This window comes from Netta rufina (assembly GCF_964035555.1).
Source record: "Netta rufina genome assembly, chromosome: 9".
Lineage (NCBI taxonomy): Eukaryota > Metazoa > Chordata > Aves > Anseriformes > Anatidae > Netta > Netta rufina.
This window is the reverse complement of record NC_140132.1, coordinates 21,759,444-21,779,212: the sequence shown is the minus strand read 5'-3', so window position 1 is coordinate 21,779,212 and position 19,769 is coordinate 21,759,444. Positions and strand designations below refer to the sequence as shown.

General features: G+C 57.0%; 1 protein-coding gene across 1 annotated transcript in view; it reads right to left on the bottom strand.

Annotated features, from left to right (window-relative positions):
* Window positions 1-11,255, bottom strand: part of PLD1 (phospholipase D1) — a 48,836-nt gene extending 37,581 nt beyond the window's left edge. The window contains exons 1-3 of the mRNA XM_084291777.1: window positions 11,117-11,255; window positions 333-518; window positions 101-228 (exon numbers count right to left, since the gene is read on the bottom strand). Of these exons, the coding sequence (XP_084147903.1) occupies window positions 101-228; window positions 333-486 (282 nt within the window). The 5' untranslated portion in view covers window positions 487-518; window positions 11,117-11,255. The remainder of the gene's footprint in view (window positions 1-100; window positions 229-332; window positions 519-11,116) is intronic.
* Between the last annotated feature and the right edge of the window lie 8,514 nt (window positions 11,256-19,769).

Genomic DNA, 19,769 nt, shown 5'->3' with positions numbered 1-19,769 from the left:
CCTCCTGAGCGAGCGCACACAAAAATTAAGCTACAAACAGCATTTCAGTACAGCCCCACTGAAATGCCTCATGGAAAAAGACTTTTGGTTAAGTTCTGACCTTCTTCGTGGAGGTGAAGCGCTCCACCTCCAACACGCGCACCCGCACAGGGCATCCCGTCAGGTAGGTCTGCGTGCCCGGCTCCTTGAATCCACAGGTGTGGTAGATGGCAGAGAAGGGGATGCAGGCTGCAAGGAGCACAGAGCGTCAGCACAGCGCCCCGACGGAGGGCAGCCCACGGCCAGCACCGCGGAGATGCTCCGATATCAAACCCGCACAACTGGGAACTCACCAGCACCTTTCGGGTCGTTCAGCACCTCCGAGTCCACCTCCTCCCCCTCGAAGTGGAGCTCCCGGGTGTCCAGGCTCTCGATGATGTTGCTCATGTCTGCGGCGATCCTCTTCAGCGCCGAAGTAGCTGCATGGTTTTCGGGCCTCACGGACATCTCAGAGCGCCACGAGCCGGAGCCACGGGGGGCTGGGGAGGAGGAAGGGGCAGGGCTGTCAGCATCACCCTGATCATGGCACTGTGTCCTGCCCACCCACTGCACACCCCCAGCCCCACAGCCAAAAAGCAAAGGCATCTTTGGGCTACCAACAAATATTTCCTCCAGTGCCACTGACCATGGATACAGACACTTCACTTCTATTTTAAAGCGAAAAATCCACAATATTTCCCGTTCCCACTACAGAAACCTGCAGGGGGTGGTTGGGGGCTTACAAGACCTTTCCCATGCTGACTTCAGGCTGAAAGCGAGGAATTTTCAGCACCACCTCCCCTGCGTGTTTCAGCCATCTCTGATAACGACGACACACAGGGAGAAGCACAAAGCACGTTCACGTCTGGCCACATCCCAGGCCCAATTCCCTCAACGCTGCGTTTCCAGTTGCACAGAGGGGAAGCTCACTCAGAAAATCAGTAAGCGTTTTTGTCAAGTGCTGTCCTCCTGAGATTGAGCTGCTGATACAAACTCCTCGCATTATTCAGATTTCCTCTATCCCTAGGCACCTTACGTGCTTGCCCCTGGCATCTTTGTGGCATCTCGTGCTTTCTGACAGCTTCTTCAGCTCAGGAGGCTCAACAGCCTGCGTGAAGCATGCCCACTAACGCTGGGGCCAGCTTGCAGTGCTTGTGAGTATTTGCAAAGCAGCTTCTTCCTCCTCCTCCTCCTCCTCCTGCAGGCTCTGCAGCTGGCTGTGGAGCTGCAGACCCGGCTGCCGGTCCCTGCACGAGGCCAAGCTCCAGCTCCTGGGCACCCAAGTGACAAAAAGTCCCCTTGGACTTTGCTCTGCTCAGCAATAAATGGCACAGCCTGACAGCGATGCTGAAAATACATGGATGGGACAGAGTGGCAGCGCTTTGCAGAAGCCAGTACGAGGGCAAGGGCACTCATTTATGCTCAGGAAAGTTCTTGTTGTGTGGAAGAAGCCTGCACACAGGCTCAAACACAGACAGACCGTGCTGCAGGGATTCATCCCACAGGCTGCGGGGCCGTGCCTAGCTGTAGGGCGAGGGCAAGTCAGGCAGCGCCTTGCTTCACACCTCTCCTGCCTGCACTTACCTTTGGAAACGGATCATATTTGACATTATTATCACGAAAAGAATTTGCTTTGAGGAAACTTAACGCGTGCTCCCGAGGAGGAGAGCATCCCAAGCACTTTGTGGGTGCCGTGCCCACGTGGCCGGGTGCTCACCCTCCCTCCCCGCTGTGCCAGGCACGGCCGGGCTCCTCTCACCGCATTAATTGACCCACGGAGTTAATGTGTAAACAATTAACCAGCGTGCGAAGTGGCTATTTGCTAAAGACCACAGCAGGGCTGCATAACTTCAAGATTTTTATTATTCCTTTTTTTTTTTTTTTTTTTTATTAAGCTGAGGCTGTTTTCGCAGCTGGTCAGATAAGCCCTGGGTTAGAGCAGAGTCCAAGCTCAGTTGGAGCTGAGTCAGCCCCAGCAGCAAGGCTCTCCCGCGGGGATCACAGCCAGGTTACGGGCTCGAGAGGAAAAATGCCACTTGCCTGCAGCCCAGCCCAAAGCCCAGGAGCAGAGGTGGTGGCACAGGGCACCCCTGGGCAGGGAGGGCAGCACAGGAAGGGTGCAAAGCTCCGGGTCCTGCAGAGCTGTTCTGGGCTGCAGCAACCAGCGCTGTGATGGGCTGGAGAAACCACATCTAAAATTTGCCAGTCCTGCCAGCTTTGAGGCTGTAATCGTACGAAGGGCAGAGAGGGAACCCAAAGAATAGCAGAAAATTGCAGAAGGGTGGAGAAACAGGATGAGGTGCCCTGGAAACAAGGGCTATGCACGTGTTTGGCTGCTGCTGGCCGGGCTAGAAAACAGGCAGCAGTTTGTTAAGGAAAAAAAAGAGTAAAAGGAAGCCCGAGGGTGTCAGGGGGTCAGGAACCATCCGTGTGACGCAGCAGCAGAGGGGCATGCCAAGAGGCAGTGCCTGGCAGCCAGCAGGGAGGTACGGTGCCGGGTTAGAGCACTTGACCTGTGCGATGTCGGTGTCAGGATGGGGACTTTACCCAAGAAGGAAAAGACCTTGGAAAAAACACGCCAGCGGGCTGCAAACGTGCAGCAGGCTGCTGCCAGCAGGACAGATGGAGCAGAGGCTGGTACGGAGCAGCTCCGAGGGGAGGCCCTGCAGCATCCCCACGGCCCGAGGCTGCAGCACGAAGCTGGGGGAGCGAGGGGGAAAACCCAGAGCAAACAGAGGTAAAGGAAAGCTCTGGGGAGAATGAGCCAACAAGGGAACAACGGGGAGACGGCCCTGGGCTGACATAGGGCATGGAAATGAGGGAAAAGGACTCGAGCCACACATTTCCTGCCACGAGCCCGGGTGCCGTGCGGGCACCCAGAGCCCAGGCTGGATGCCAAGGAAATCCTGCGCACCATGCCCTCAGCAGCTCCTGCCTGGTGGTGAAAGGTTTTCCACGTAAACATTTCCCAATTTCTCGCATTTTAAAGCTAAAATTAGCTCTAATGGTGAAATAGTGCCAGGAGGAGCCAGGCTGGCCGGCAGCCCCAGCACAACCTCAGCGCCGCAGCCAAGCCCCATCCCGCTGGTTCCTTCCCTCCTGTCCCAGTTCCCTGGCAGGTGCCAGACCCCGGCCTCGGGGTCCCTCCAGCACCAGCCACTGGGTTCACACAGACAAGCCCCGAACAGGAGCTGAGGCACTGCTGGGAAGATCTCCTGGAGCCGCAGAAGGACTCGGCTGGGGATCGGAATCGACAGCAAGCAGCGTGTTTGGGCACGGTCCCAACCTACACCACGTATCTCCGGCTCATTCCTGATAAAACCCCAAATATTTCCAAACACCGCTTCCAAACCAATTCCTCTCGGCAGGCAGAGCCCCTACGTTTACCAGCAGCCCCTCTGGAGGCAGGAGCCAGTCCGCATTTCCTGTTCGATGCCTGCAGCCCAGCTGTCTGCCTGCGAGTTATTGATCTCCGCCGGCTTTCTCCACGAGGGTTTCTGCCAAGCCCTGAGCCTGACAAAGGAACTACAGGGTGACGGGGACCCACACGGCTGGCAGCAGGAGGGGGATGTTTGGAGGGCCCATCAGGAGCACGGGCACCTGCATAAATCCCTGCTGCCTGGGCTGAGAGCCCCGAGCTGCCTCCTGCAGCACCCACGGCGCTTGTGCTGGGGGAAAGGCAACAGGAGAGCAGGGGGAGATCAAGGGCAGCGGTGAGGTAAGGCAGTGGTCATCCCCGGGGTGACTAACCCTCTGCTGCAGTCCCAAACCCCTCTGTGCTGCGGTTTTCCCCACACCCAGGACCAGCCTAAGCGTCCGGCCCTTCCCAAGGACTGGTTTTTATTTGCTTTGCTGCACGGCGACATGAAAGGGAGAGGGCAGCGCTCGGAGAGGAGCAGGAGCTGATGAGCTCACGCTGATGCACCACCCCACGTACCCCAACCCCAAACCCGCAGCGAGTTTCGCAACCCCTGGTCTCACCATTGGGGCCACACTGGGGCTTTCGGTCCCGCTGGGTCAATTTTTGCTGGCGGTGATGGGGACGGGCGTCCTGTGCCATGTCCGGGGGCTCCCACCCAGCCCCACCTCAGGCAGTGCCACCTCCGTGGGAAGCTGGCCATGGGGTGTGCCCCATCCCATGGGGTCTGTCCCTAACACGGTCACGGCACCCCAAACCCAAGCAGCACAGGGTTGGGGCGAGGGGATCAGTGTGCAGCTCCTTCCCAGGGCGGCCAGGCTGGGAGAAAAGGGGCTAAGATAAAAATACCCGCTTCGGAGAGCAGAACCGGGAGGGCAAAGGATGCAGAGCGCTGGCTCCTGGCACGAGGACGGGACCAGAACAGCTTTACAAAAATCCTGACACCGAGGCGCTTGCCAGGGCGGCAGCATCACGCAGAGGCCTCTCGGAGTGACAATAAGCAGAGGTGAGGACAGCTGCAGCCGGGCCGCTGAGCATTTCTGCCGCTCCGATATATATAGCCGGGCACGCCACGCGCATGCAGGACATACTCGCATTACCTAAACGTTTACATCCCCGCGGCTGACGTCCCATACAGCCCTCACGGCTATTCTGGTTGCCTCCTTGCCCAGCAACCACCACCTGCCAGAGCGCGTTTCCACGGGGAATTTCGGGGGCTCGGAGCCGGCCCCCCATCCTCGGGCAGGCTCGGGTCACCGCTGATAAATGCGAGCACGCAGAGCCCTTCGCACAGCTCCTCTGCGACGAGCCAAACCCGGGCAGAATGCAGCAGCCTGAGCTTGGGGCTCGGTGCAGTGCAAATTGCACACACAAGTACACAAAGGTGCTAGTTTGGGGAGTTGGTGTTTTTTTCGACCCTTCCAGTGGCTTGCCCAAAGGAACGAGAGGTTTCCACGGGCACCACAACACCAGGTACCCCCAGCAGCAGCACGGCTCGTGGGCATTTTGGAGCAAAGCTTTTGAAGAAGCTGCAGGCACCACGACTGCCAGATCCGACAGCAAGCTGAGGCCCCCAGCCTCGGTGACTTTCATTCATTACCCCTGAAGCTATGGAGCTCAGCAGCCTCAGCTCTCACCTGGCACCACGTGCCCAGACACCCCACGAGGCCAGGTGCCGGGGAGGCAGTGATGGAGGCACTCCTGCTCCTGGTTTGCATTTCCCAAGCAGCTGCTTGCCAAAAGCCACAGCCAGCCTCGAGCACCGGCACAGGGGAAACGTCAGCGCTCGGCCTCCCTTCCCCAGCCGCACGTCTCCTCCCGTGCATCAACAGCTCCATGTGCAGGCCTGGGCTCACGCTAACGCCTCCCAAGAACGGCATTTCCCTTTGCCCTGGACAGCTAAAACAAATATTTGAGAACTTGGGAGTTCACAAGAAGAAGAAGGTTGGCGGGGAAATCCCGGAGGGAGCTGTAGGAGACAGCGAGCTGAGCCCTGAGAGCAGGGGCAGCAGCCGGACTTTGCAGGGGGCTTCACAAAGCCACCCATCCCTGGGAGATGTCCGACCCCCACAGGGTGGTACCAGCATGCAGGACACAGGGAACTCGATGCACTTTTGGGCCAGGACCTGTTGAACCAAGATCAGAAACAGGCGAATTCCACAGATTTTAAGGAACAATCTTTTGTTCCTTAAAAGAAGCAACTCGCAGAAACAGAACAGCAGGAGCAGAGCAGCTCTCCTCTGTTTCTTGCTTAAATACAACTAAACATCTGCAAATTTATGCAAAGCAGCTCATTTACACATATTGACAGCCCTGACAGCTTCCTTAGAATGAAATAGGAACAAAAAAATTCCTCCCCCGAGACGGAGCAGCAGCGCTCACCGGGAGATGCTGCTGAGGGCCGAGCTCCCACCCAGCCCCAGCTCCTTCCTGTCCACTGTCCCCTGTCCCTGAGCTGCCCCTGACCTTCATCCCCTCGTGGAGCAGGACAGCGCTGCTCCAACCATCCCAGGGGATGTCGGAGCACCGAGGTTAGGATGCAGGAGCTCAGCCCGAGCCGGGCAGCACAGTGAGGCACGGGTTCGGTGTTATTTTAACTCGGGTTTTTCCTCGCTGCCTCCCAGAGCAGCAGTGCTTCAGAAGGTTTCTGCAGGCAGTTGTATTCCTCCTGCACACAAAACAGTCTGTTTGGCAGAAAGAAAAGCAATAGTGCGTGTTTTTTTTTCAGGGGTGAAAAAAACCCAAGCCCAGCAGGACTCAGACAGCAGCTCCTATCTCGCTGGCTCTTTGTGCCAGGGAACAAAATGGCTCGTTTGCCATAACTGCTGCCAAAACCTCGTGGGATCAGGTCTAACCACAGAAATTCAAGAGGCACCGTGACTCATCCGCCGCTCTGCGCTGCTGAGGCTTACAGCTGGGTGGGACCCCTGCAACAAGTCCGTCTGCAGGAAACTTCTGTCATGGAAAAACACACTTCAGAACATCTCATTGGGACTACAGAAATAGGCATTGAGAAAAAGAGGAATGAGACCAAAATATTCTTTCTGCAAAGCCCACGCCATGCCTGCTCTCCAGATCGCTTCCGCAGCCCTTCGGCTGCACTGGGGTGCAGGCTGGGCTCGCTGCGAGAGCTGGGCAGCACCCAGGAAATACCAAGCTGCACATCCTGCGTGCCAAAGAGCCAAGCACGTCCTACGAGCACGTTTCACTTGAATAAAGAGACAGCGCAGACCCCAACTATCCATTTATTTTATTCTTTCTATACCACGCTCAAAGTTTGTATGAAGAGAACTTAAAAAGATAATGAAAGACAGCAGCCAGGCTGCCAGTTAGCGCGGTGACAACCCACTGCCACGGCCAGCTCGCCCCAAGTTCCCAGCAGTTAGTTAGTGCTGCTGGTTTAATTTTACCATGGGTATCCCTGGAGGCTGCCAGCCAGCATCAGCCCGGCACGCGGTGATGCTGCTGCTGCGAGGGGCCGATGGATGTCTGCAAGAGGGCTTGTCCTGGCTGGGGGAACAATCAGAAGCAAGACTTCCTAATTAAAAAGCAATCTGCCCATTTCGCCAGGCAGAGCTCTGGGAAGCGGCCCCGTGCCAAGTCACTGCTGCGTACCCGTGAGCCACGCAGCCGGAGGCACGGGAAGCCTCAGGACACGCCAGCGGTACAAGAAGCGCCGGAAAGCAAGCTCCTACAGCACGGGGTAGGCAGAAACAACTGGATGTGAATCATCCACTTGCACGGACTTGGACAGAGCACGTCACGGCGCCGATCTGTGGGATATTGTCTGCCTGGTACTGCCTTTTGTGCCTCCGCACCGTGAGGCTCGGCCGGGAGAAGCGCAGTGCCGCTGTGCCGGATCCCCCAGGGGCAGCACCGGTCCCAGGGGAGCCCAGGGAAAGCTCCAGCAGCAGCTCGGTCCCATTCCACCCCAAAAAGCCCCCACCTCACTTTGCACTGGTGGAAGTAAAAAGATAAGACAGGAATCGGGCCCCCTCGCAGCTGGCTCGGGGAAAACGCAGCCAAGGAAATCACAGCTCGGTTTGTGTCCCACCACCAAAGGTGGGAACAGGAAGAGTAGCTCCCTGCTCCGGGAATATTCAGGGCTGTCAGCACCACGCAAACAGGCCTCCACGCCCCAGGAAAAAGCCTCTTTCTGTTGGGTAAACCTGCAGATAGCAAGGAGGTTTTTCATCTTCTCCAGCTCCCTGCTCTGCACCTCCTCTCGCAGACGCTTTCCGTACCAACCCGCAGCCTGCTCAGGGTGGCACACGGAGGGGCAGACGCCCTTCTCTTCCGCGAGCTGCCCACCCCAGCTCTGTTCACATCTCCTTTTTGTTGCATGCTTTCTCCCTAGATAGTCAGCTCCTTATGGCTGCGGACAATTTCTTATTTTATCCACACCTCCTCTGCCAAAAAGAAGGGAAGGAGGAGGCGGAAGAGACGCTACCCTTACACAAGGATAACTAAAGCAAACCGGCTACCTTGCTGGCAGATCCTAGCAGAGGAAGGCACAATTTTACTTGCTGGGGCTCGACCGGGTCAGCGCTGTGTTTCTGGAGCACAAAGGGAGAGCTCTGAGGAAGAAAGGCTGCAGGAAGGAGGAGATCAGGAGGAGAGCAGTGAGGTGTGAATGCCGCACGTGCCCGACATGGCTCCGTGCGGCCATGGGACGTGCACCTGGGAGGTGCTGCTGGGTCTGTGACCCGCGGTGTTCCCATCCAGCCCCACTCTTTGATACATTTTCTTGGCAACACAGCCAGCGCACAACTCGATAGCCACCCCGAGATAGCAATCTTATCTCGATATTAAACACCTGCACCCCTTTCTGGCAATAAATCCTGGCTGCATGCTGCGTTTTCACGCTGGATGGGCACAGCACGCTTGGTGCCACAGCAGCAGCAGGTCCTTGGGTCAATGACTCCCTCTCCTCCCGACCTCTTTGTAGGGAGTTTTGCCTCATCAGCACCAATTCAGACTCGTATGGGCCAGAGCTGGATGTGCACCGCACGCTTTTATCCTTGGAGGTGACGCTCATCTCCCCGCCAGGACCCTAACAATTAGCTTATTATCATGTGGAAACAAAACTCTGAATCCTGAAGGCACAAATATACATATAAAAAAATGTATGATCTGCAAACCCATGCGTTTCCCTCCTCCTTGCTCCCCTGGGAGGCAGGGGCTGGGCACGTGTGCCCTACCGCAAGGGCATGGGCTGCCTCCCACCACCCGGACACCATGCCTCGAGTGGGTGGGAGACACAGGCGCAGCACGGTGTGTGTTTTGGAGAGACAAGCTGGGAAACGGAGCCTTTTTCCTCCACTCCCTCTGCTTTCCAGGGTGCCCGCATGCGGGGAGCGGGTACGGGCATCTGGCAGCCGCCCACGGGGCCCTGGCAGCAAGCAGCAGGGCAGAGGTGCCCAACCACGTAGCAGTTAAAAACAAACGACGCGCAGATATGTAAGATAATTCATAATCAATACATAAGGACGTGATTTCTGTCTGCGTGCATCTCCACCCTGCAGCTCGGCGGGGCCAGCTCGTGCCCCCCGGCAGCTGGGCGCACACAGAGCCGCCGGGCTGCGTGCCAGCCCCTCGCACATCCCACCAACCACAGGGACAGCACATCAAACAGCACCTGAACACCCCCCAAAATACCCAAACAGCCTGATTTTCAGCAAAAAGGCCAGGCAAGGCTTGGGGAAGGGAAGGGGAAAAGAATGAAACTGCGGCTGCCATCAGCCCCAGCCGTGACCGCGTCTCTTTCTGTCTCTGCAGGAGTTTTCACAGCTCAGGACAGGCAAGAGCAAGTTGAACACACACCACGGGTTGTCAGACAATAGGAGGAAATGGCGTGAAGGGCTGGCTCCTGCCCTCCTCGCTCTGCAGAAGCCTCAACAGGCAGCAGGTAACCCCTGCCACAAGGCACTCCAGGAAACCAACACCCCGAGAAGCTCAGATTGCTTCCCGGGGACTGATGTAGGTCCCCGGTACAATTCCGGTTCCCACTCTAACCAGTTTTTAAAACCAACCTTTTCTTTTAAATGGCTTGCTTCAGAACAGCTGTGCTGATGAGGAGTTGGAAAGCCACCTGTCTGCAGCCTGCTGGCTGGGCAGAGCTGGAGGAGCCTGACCCAGGAGGCTGCGTGAGCATCAGTGACTGGCATTTTCTCTGCCGTTCCACTTCCCAGGAATACAATTTGTGGCCGTACTGGCAGCGAGTGTATTTCCCCTGGTATTTCTTCCCCTGAAGGTTTGCTGGCTTGCTTTAAATCAATTACCAGAGAAAGAGTAAGTGGAAAAAAACAAGTTCGGTCCACGCTTAGCAAATAAAAGGGGCACAACCGCACTTCTTTGCGGAGTTTTTCAAGGCAGACATTTCTCAAATCATGTCCTGAGAACAGACCCACTGTAAAACACCAGATCCTTCCTCTCCTGCAGACACACCTGCAGTCTAAAGAGCACCTCATAAATTACAGGGGATAACAAAGTCAAGTTGACACAAGCCTTTACAATTTGCTGTTTGCAAAAGTAGTAAAAATTTCCAGCTGAGGCATGTGATTTCAGGCCGCTCCACAACAGAGTGATTTCACCAGCAGAGATCACCTACCTCAGCCTTAGGAATTTGTTCTCCATTTATTTATACGTAAAACCGTCTCCTCAGCAGCTTAAAGTGGCGGCTCTGAGCCTGGGAAACTCTTCCCCAGCCACGAGAGCTGCCCGTGTCCCCCTGCCCCCGAGGCTGGGCGCTGGGGCTCCTCGCAGCCCCAACAGCACCGGGGGGCCCAGGAGAAGTCCCTGGGGTGTTTTTTTTTTTCCAGACCAGAGCCTTGACACCAACTCAATAGCCCTAAAGGAGGATGGCTGCAATTAAACGTGCACACGGGTGGTTTAGCGAGACCTTTCAGCCCTCCCTACGTGAGCTGACCCTGGGCAGAGGGGAAGCGCGCTGCGGGGCGATGGGGAGGCTGCCGGGGAGCTGCCAGCTTTGGGACGGGCTGGACATCCCCGGGGATGAACGACCCGGTCACCTGCGAGGCACCCTCGTGGGCACACGCTGCCAAACGCCTCCGGCTGCACGGGGTGGGGAAATGGGGATTTTTGAGCCTAAAACCCCTTGAATCGGCGTCCCCCCTGCGGGCTGCCCGGGAGCAGGGCGCGGTGGCTCCCCCGGTGCGGTGGGCGCCAGCCCCGGCCTCGGGCTGCCCGACCGCGGCCGGGACGAGCCCCGACGGCCCCAAAACCCACTCGTGACCGTGGGGTGGGGGCCGTGGCCGGCCTCGGCCGTGTCCCGGGCCCGCTCCGAGGCGTTTCGCGGCTCCAGATGCGCCCCGAGCCGGGGGGGGGAGCGCGGCGATGCGGGTACGCACCGGAGCTGGAGGCGAGCGCACAGCCACGGTGTCCCCACCCGTGTCCCCACCCGTGTCCCGACTCCTGTCCCGACCCGTGTCCCGATCCCTGTCTCGCCCCGTGTCCCCACCGCCCCCCGCTGCAACCCCCCCCCGGCACCAAGCCCCCTCTAAGCTCCGGGAGCGAAGTTTGCAGCCGCGGGGAGACCCCCACGGGCGGCGCCCCCCGGCTTTACCTCCCCTACCCTTTAACCCCCTTCTCCCTTTACCCCTTTTACCCCTTAACACTCCCTCTAACCCCCCTCGTTATCCCCCCCCGGTCCCCACCAACCTCGTGCCCCCGGGGGAGCGGTGGCCTCATGGTGCCCAGTCCCGACCCGGGGCCCGTCGCGGAGAGGGGCCGCGCTGCAGCCCCAAAAAAAACCAAACCCAGCAGCCTCAAAACCCCAAAGCCAGCAGCCCCAAATCCACGGCCGGCTCCCCCCGGGCGGGGCGAGGCGAGCCCCAGCCCCAGCCCCAGCCCCAGCCCCAGCCTATAGCGGCCACTTGCGGGGAAACCACTCCCCGTGCGCCGGGACAGCGCCGGGGGCTGCGGGCACCTCGGGGCGGGGAGACCCCTTGTCATGGGGGGGGATAATTAAAAGGAGAGCTTAATTGGGAAGGGGGGCTGCTTGGGCATTCCCCCCCAGCACGGGGATGCAAAGCTCGCCTTCCTTTTTCCCTTTTCGTAGCCAGTTTGGGCAGGGGAAGGGGGCTCGTCCACACGGCCAAGAAATTGGGTTTGGTGTGGGGAGCAAGCAAAAAGTGTGTGCACATTGGGGCTGAATTCCTCACGCTGCTCCCAGCCACAAAGCCCTCTGTAATTACAGAAACACTGATTTTGTAGGAAGAGAGAGCAAATCTCTGTGCTCACAGAAGCACCGAGCTGACACGCGGAGCAGCAGAAACCCTCCGTACGCTGGGCAGCCCCACACGCTGCCCAAATCCTGGCTCCCAGCCCCGCAGCTGCACGGGGGGCATTTTGGGGGCTTCTTCCAAGGAACTCAGCACTCCCACTTCTGTCCCTACCGCAAGGCTTCAGCACGGTTGTGATGCTTTTCTTCCTTAAGGGATTTGTTTTATTGAAGTAGCAAGGAACTGAGCTGTGCCCCTCGCACCCAGGCGGATGAATAACCCAACTGCAGCTGCAGGCAGTGCCCTGGCAGGGCGATATTGAAGCGTTCCCACGTTCCCCAGCACCATTTCCGAGCCCTCCCACCCCACATCTGCTCCGTCTGCCCAGACAGGGTTTGCTGTGGCTCTTTCTGCAAACAGCGTGCCCTTGGCTACAATCACACTCTGAGATCTGAGCTGGGTGCCCGAGAGCACCGCAGGATGGCTCATCTGCTGCCAGGGTGCTGAGCCCGGGCAGGGCTGGATGCAGCTCCTGCAGAGAGCTGTGTGTGAGGGCAGCTACCTGCCGCCAGCCCAGAGCCTGCCTGCCCTCCTTTGGGCACCCGGCATGGCTGCAGCTGGCCGGCTGCACGCTGGTCGAGCCTTGCAAATCCATAAACGGCAGCTCAGTTAATGCACATTTAATTTCGATGCTGTTAGGTTTGCTCTGGCAGCCGCTGTGAGCACGGCAGGACCAGCAGCAGACAGCAGCCCCTCTCCGTGCGCCTTTTGGCACCTCCACACCAAAATTCCTCTGTCCCTGGCACCAGCACGCAGCAGCCCCCTGCCCACAGCCACCCCTCGGACAGGAGAGCTGCGCCCGGCAGCGCCTTGCTGCTCTTCCCAGCACCTTCCCTGAGCCAGGAGCGCATCCTTGGTGGGGGCCTCCTAAAAGACCCCAAAGAAACGAAAGCATCAGGAGACCGCAGAACAGGCGAGGCTGGGGTTTCTTTGGTCTCTGTTCCCACCTGATTTTCGGTCTCCAGAAACTTCCCCGCAGCTCTCTGAGGACGCTGGCTGCCGTCACAGGGGATGCCAGCTTTGCACATCTACCGTGAGCTGCCGGTGCCAGGTCACACAGGGAGCGATGCAGCTGGGTCCTGGAAAACGAAGGTGACAGTGTTGGCAACCTTTTCTTTAATTTTTTTTCCTGCATTTTATTCATGTCTCTACTTCTCTTTAATTTTTTTCCTTGTTGTGCCTAACGAGTTGGCCTGAAGTGGGGATGTGTAAGGCAGAGACATCTGTAGAAAGGCTTTCAAGGACCACTTAGAGCCCACCAAACCCAACCCTCCAGCTGAAAGACTGCCCAGGAACAGGAACGGGGATTATTCCTATTTATTTTTTCAGACAAGGCCCTCATCCCCAGCCTCACTCACTGCTTGGCACCACAACCAACCGTGGTGGCCAACGAGGGGAGGGGAGAGCAGCAGGACAGCAGCGCCAGGCTAGGAAAATGCCAAACACCGGTCCCAGAGCAGGGGGGAGCAAGCTTGCGACAGGAGACAGAAGCCATCCGCTTCTTCAAGCCTCCCAGGCCATATTCTTGACCTGGAAATGCAGTCTCTCCCCTTCACCCTATGGCAAAAAGCAGTTTTGCCCAGGGGCTGGCACACAGGAGGGTGCCCCACTCCTCAGCCATTTCGGAGTAGCCCTGCCTGGGATTGCTGTGACTCGGTGAACACAGACACCTCCCCAATACAGGCATTCGCCTGCCTCGTTCTTCTCACCGGGTGCTTTCCCCGAGTGAAATGACCACAGCTATACCAGTACGATCCCCAGAGCCGGGTTATTTATGGTGTTACAAAGCCTGGGGTAGCCGAGCAGCCGCGCTTCAGCTGGAGCCGCTCACAGCAGCCGACACTTTCTTGGTTCAGCGAAGTGTCAAAGCCGGCAAAAACACCCAAACAAAGGAAAAAGCCATCAGTCGCTTGAGCCAAGCACTCTTCCGCCCGTCCTTCTTGGCTGCCAACCACCTGGAGGAGCCTTTTTCCTCCCTGCATTTCCTCCGCAGCTGCACAGACCTTGCAGGCACCAAGCACGGGGGATGCTGGTGCTGGTGCCGTGCCACGGGCGTCTGCCTTCTCGTGGCCATGAGCTCAGCCGGGCAGGAACTCGGGGCTCAGGGCCACGTGCCAGCCAGGGGCACCCTGCTCCCCTCTGCCAGCTCGCCCAGCGGTCTCTCAGCCTCTGCATGTGTGCTGCAGTCCTTCGGGACACCAGGGTTACTGTGCCTCGCTAGGAGCCGAACCAGGAACTCAAAATGTGTTTTTCAGTGGCTATTTCAGAGCAGTGCACCCAAAGGACAGCAGCGTGTCCCCACGAGGTGCTGCGGGACGGAGCAGAAAACAGCCAAGTCCTTTTTTCTTCTCCTCCCCCATCCTCCAGGGAAAACAGCTCTTATCCTAACTTTTGGAGGAAGAGGCAGGGGAGGAAGTTGGAGCACTCAGCCCTGGCAGCCGGCCTTGCCACGGTGCCTCCTGGGAGTTGTAGTCGCATTTTCTGACACTGCAGTGCTGGCCGTGGCAGGGGACAATCAGGGGACAGCAGGAGCCCTGGGCTTTAGCTGCTCTGAGACGGCTCAGAGGCTGCTCAGCATCCCAACATGATCAGGCTTGGCCGGGATATTTCAGTTTCCTTTCACAGCCTCCCCTTCTCGCAGAATTCCCATGGAAACACAAACAAAGCTGGCGCTGTTTGGGTAATTTTTTTTTCCTCACCAGGGGGAAGCGTGAATGAAATTGGTAAAGGGAAAAAAAAGAAGTCGGAAACTTGCCGTGGGGGCCCCGGGGTGCACCACACAGCCACGGGCACGGCGTGGCCGGATTGGGAAGCAGCAGCTGCGGTGCGCAGCGCTCCCGGTGCGCGCGGGGGAACGCCGGGCACGTCAGCGTGTGCGGCACGGTGTCTGGAGGCACGAGGGAGTGAAAGCGAGCGCAGAGCAGCTCCGTATGGTACGGTGGTGAGCTACGACGCACGCCGCCTTGCTATTTAAAGCCACGCGGCAGCATGAATGACAGGCTCCGGGGAGCTCAACAAGTCCATCCGAAAACAGCCCGGCCGGGCGCAGCTCCTCCTGCCGCCCTGCTCCCACGCAGCACCACGGGACCCACCTTCCTCCCCTACACACACCACAAACCGTGCTGGCAGGAGGCAGCGAGAAAAAGCAAGATGCAGCCCGTGGCCAGGGCTTGGGGGATGCAGGTTTGCCCCTGCCTGCAGCCGTGGCCTGGCCCCTCGTGGGTCCTGAGCTGCGGCCGGTTACACGGGTGAATTCCCCGCGTTATCATTCACCCGCCGCGGGTTGTCAAGGAGCTGCAGTATTACTGGCAACGAGAAGGGAACCAGCTCGACTGTTCTTAAAGTGTGTAACGAGCACTTGGGTAAGAGTTAAGTAACGAGTGTTTCTTTAGCGACAAATCCAAGCGGGGTACGCTCCACCCATTTAGCTTCCAGACAAAGGCTTATATAAGCCGGGCGTTACGTAAAGCCCGAAAATAGGGAGAACTCCCCCACCTTCGGAGGAGAGCGTGTCCCTGGGGCCACGTTCAGCAGGGTGAGCCTACCCAAGGGGATTGTTACTGATGGGTAGGAGGGAGTTGGCACACTTAGCGAGCGTGCAAACAGGGCACGATTACGGGGAAGCGTCTCTCCAGTGCTCTCCCTGTCCCCAGGGATTTGCATGCAAGGGGCTTTCCGAGCCCGAAGCTGCTATCGTGGCACTTCCACAGCCCCCAGCAGCTTTTTCCTTCGGTCATTTGCCCATTCAGGCCCTGAGTTCACATGGATTTCTGATTTCTGTGATACCGAGCACCACAAAATGCCACCATCTATCACACCGTAATTCTCCGCGGACAAAGCGGGCCGTGTTTTGTAAAATCAACTACAAAATATAGCCGTAGGTAAAGGGCAGGTTGTTGGGGTGCAACCTGTGCATCGGGTCCAGCGTGCCTGAGCACCTGGCAAATCAGCTCCAAATGTAAAAAATCCTCATTCTCCCCAGGCACCTCACAAAGCCCGATTCCCAGCCGCAGACAATACACCCAGCCCACACCGATGGTTACTTCCAGACACGAAAGCAAAAAAAAAAAAAGACTCGGAGAAGAGGATTTGCATTTCCCTTCACAACCCAGCACCCGATCCTCCTCCTGCCGCAGACACAGAGGCAGCTTTGTGAGAAGCCGGGGATCCTTATCTGGGGGGGGAAGGAGGGAGAGACGGCCGGGTTGTTGGCCAGGCACAGCGAAACGTGTCAGGAGTTACTGTGCTGACTACAAGGCTGCCTTTCACCCCAGCAGCCAGCCTGGCCGTGCTCGCAGGGCCGTGCTGTGGCTCTGCCCGGCAGTGAGAGCAGCGCAGGGGGGATTTTGATGCAGCCCCCCAGCTTCCAGAGCCTCCCCCCATGGCTGCAGCCTCCAGCCTGCAGGGAGGGTTGTTTTAAGGCACAGCCAGGCAGAAGGCAGGCGGGCTGGAGCAGAAAAAGATGAAATGAGATGCAAGCTGTCTAGCCACAAAAAAAAAAAAAAAAAAAAAAAAAGGCTTTGGTTTCTATCACATTCGTTATCTTCCTTCACAAGTAAATGCAGACGACAGAGATAAGAGGATAAGAGAGGGGTGACCCCTAGTGCCCTCTCCAGCTGCAGCTTCCCCTGTCATCCCCCTGTCACCCTCTGTATCGATAGCCAAGCTAGGCAAGGCACAGCACCTCTCCGCCTCGTCCTTCACCCACAGAGCCTTGCTCTCTCCTTTTTTCAGCAGCAGGATCCAGTTTCCTCCCCCTGTACGAACTCTCTCCCTGCAGGGCACTCACTGCAGCATCCCTTTTGTTGCTGCTGCCTGGGAGGAGCACCGGACAGACCTAGCAGTGTACCAGCAGCTGGGATTCCCTCGGCTCTCTGTCGCAGCACACTTACACTCGCTGTACTTGCCGGGATAAAGGCGAGCCTGTTCTGCTGGCCCCGAGCTCGCCAGTGGCTCAGAGCGGCCATTCAACCTCCCGAGAAGAGACCTTTGTCTCGTGGAAAGTGGATCTGCAGCACCAAGCCACGACAGGAGCGAGTCTGCCCTGTGACAGGCAGCGGTATGCGCTTTTGTGGGCTTCTTCTTGCAACGTCAAAACCTCATTCCTGTGACTCAGCCGGCACCACAAGTGCCCCGCTCACAGCATCAGGGTGTCCCCAGAGCTCTTACCTCTTTGCACCCTCAGCACTGAGCCCTGGGGCTGGTTTAAGCCCATCTCAGAGCAGAAGAAACACCCCAAGGCCCTTGCTGGGCTGCCCTTAGCCCTGAGCCCTGTGTAGGGCACAGCACCACTCGCCCACCCCAAAGGGCTCCTCCTTCCCCTTTCACTTCTCGCCAGCCTCTTTCCTCACCAGCAGCAGCTCCCACCTCGCAGCCAGCCCTTCCTCCCCTTTCTCCCTTTCCCACCCGTGCCCTGGCTCTCGTCCTCAACCTTCCTTCCCCTGCAGCCTCTGCACGGGGCAGCTGCACTGCACCCAGCGCTGTGCCCAGCTTGGGGCCAGCCGGGCGTGCTGTAACGGGAATTGCTGCAAGCATTTTGTCCAGTTTTAGTCCCAGTTCTCAGTCCATTCCACACCTGGTGTCATGATGTGCCAGCTCCGCAGGTCGTTTTTCCCTGCTTTGTTAAAACCAACACGTCTCCGGTTGAAGTTCCTGCTTGTTTCTTTTCCTTTCCTGCTAGTTTCTTTCTTTCTTTTTCTTTCCGTTCCCACCAATGTTTTATTTGTAAAGTAGTTTTCAAAGCGGGGTAGGAAGTGTGCTGGTCATTGCGTAATGTAAGTTGGTTTTATCGTGTTAAAATCTCTTTTCTTGCATAGCCACGAGAAAGCCTCCGTGACCCAGCATGCACACCCCGCGCTGCTCTCCTGCCTCCGGCCCCAGCACTGCTCCAAATTTCCCCAAGTTATTTTCTTTTTTCCTCTGCTTTAATTAATTACATGCAAAATTCTCATCTTCTGAGCCATCATTTGCTTCTTTCCCTAGGTTGCACACTGTTCCTAATGAATTTCTTTTCCTCGTTACCTCTGGTAAAGGCCATCTTTTCTGTATTGCTGTCCTGCCTGCGTATGGTCCTACACAGACAAGGCACTCCAAAAATTCCTGTAGCATATTTATCTTCCTATAGATGCCTATTTTAATATGGAGAAAAAATGTTTCTCCTTTTGCTTGGTGCTTGCTTTGTGCCTCCCAGTTATGCTCTACATTTAGAAATCCTCCTTTGTCGGGACTACCATATGCCTGTAGCTCCTTGCAGCATTAGTTTAGTGTCTCTGAATATTTTTATTTAAACTCTGGCTTCATTCACACCCAATATTAAGATGCTCCAAATTAGCTCCTCACTTGAATTTTTGATTATCACACAGATCAGGCTTTTTGCATAGTTTTGCAATATGCTGCTTTGCTGCATCCTCAGAGCTTTGCTTATGCTATTGGAATAATTCTTGTGAAGTGAAAACCTGGTCCTGGACGTCAGATGAGCCCTCTCAGGATGTTGTTAGGACAGGACACGAATGTCAGAGGCCAAAAAAATAAATCCAGCCAGTGGAGCTGTTCATCAGAAGCTGAAGGAGAATCACCATGGCTGAAAATACCTCTAGTAAAGGCTGGAGTTTTTCCTTCCGAAGGCTCGAGGAGACTCCAAATCCCATGGCTTGCCTTTCACAGCAGGTCAGACCAGACGACCAGGATGGCGTATCCCAGCATGTGTGCTCGGAAATATCTGGGCAAACTGCAGCCAGATGTGGTGGCGAGGCCAGACAGACGAGGCAGATGTCACTTCCCATCTCCAGCTCTCGGAACCCGTGCTCAGGGCTGCCCCGCCGCTCACTTCTCCCGCAGCACCTCGCAAGCTGCTTTTCCCTTGCCCTTTGCTTCCCTTCCTACCCCAGCCCTGTTCTAAAACTTTCCCGTTCAACCTTTTCTTGTTGGAAAGCTGCCCTAACGCAGTGAATCACCTCACCTCCACCTTCCTGGGGACGGAGACCCACGGCCAGGGCTATTGTATGGGGTGTCCCCAACAGCCCAGGGCTGACTCACCCCAATCGTGGGGTGACTCAGTGCAGGGTGCGCTGTAATGGCAGAGGGGAAGAGGTGCTGAGCTGGAGGCAGCTCGCAGACCTTGCTCCTGAGCACACACATTTAGTGAGCACCTCCTGAAAGCCACGCTGGGGCCAGGCAGCTCAGCAGCAAGGCCGGAGCTCTCTTGGCCACAGCGCAACGCAACCCATACACGAGCCCCAAGCCTGGCTGCATCAAGAATTCGGAGCTGGATGGGGGCCATGAGGGTGACCCTAAGCGTGGCCCCAGCGCAGCAGCAAGCCAAGGGCAGCATCACAGCAGGCCAAGCAGCACAGCCAGCACAGGCAAATGCAGTGGCTCCAGGCTGACCAGAAAACCTCTGAGAGCAGGAGAGGAGCAGGCACGTCCTGGCTCCAACACTGCAAAGCACCCGCTGCTCCGAAACCCCAGGGAGCAACACCCAGGCTGGGGCAGATGCCACCCCAACATATGGCACACTGTAAACACACGTTATTTTCTCTCAGTTATACTCAATATCTATCAGGAAGCATAAAGCTGGTCACAAAGAAGTTATTTTACTCTTTGGTAAGCACACACGCAAAGAGGCTCAATGCAGTGCGCTGCCATTCCAGAGTTCAATACAAGATAAAGCACACAGCAGCCCCAGCTCGCCAGTGCCCTGCTTCCAGTTTCAGAACCACAGAATCGAGTTTGCTCAAGCAATCCGTTTGCTCAAGCACTCCAGTAAAAACAGTAACATGATTCTCTATTCCTCTTTTCTTTTTGAGAGACAGAAAGTCCCAGTCATTTTGTACAGCCCAAGTAAAAGAGATCTAAACACAGTCGTTGTCACAGGATGAAAACTGAAAAAGGAAGAACAAGTGCAAAAAGCAATGAAAGGAAAAACCAAAGCCTGCCTGCAACCCCCCAGCAGCGTGCATGCAGGCACTGCTGTTTGTACTCACCCAGCAGGGCAGTCCGAGGGTTGTGTGCTCACCTCCCTTCAGCTCTGC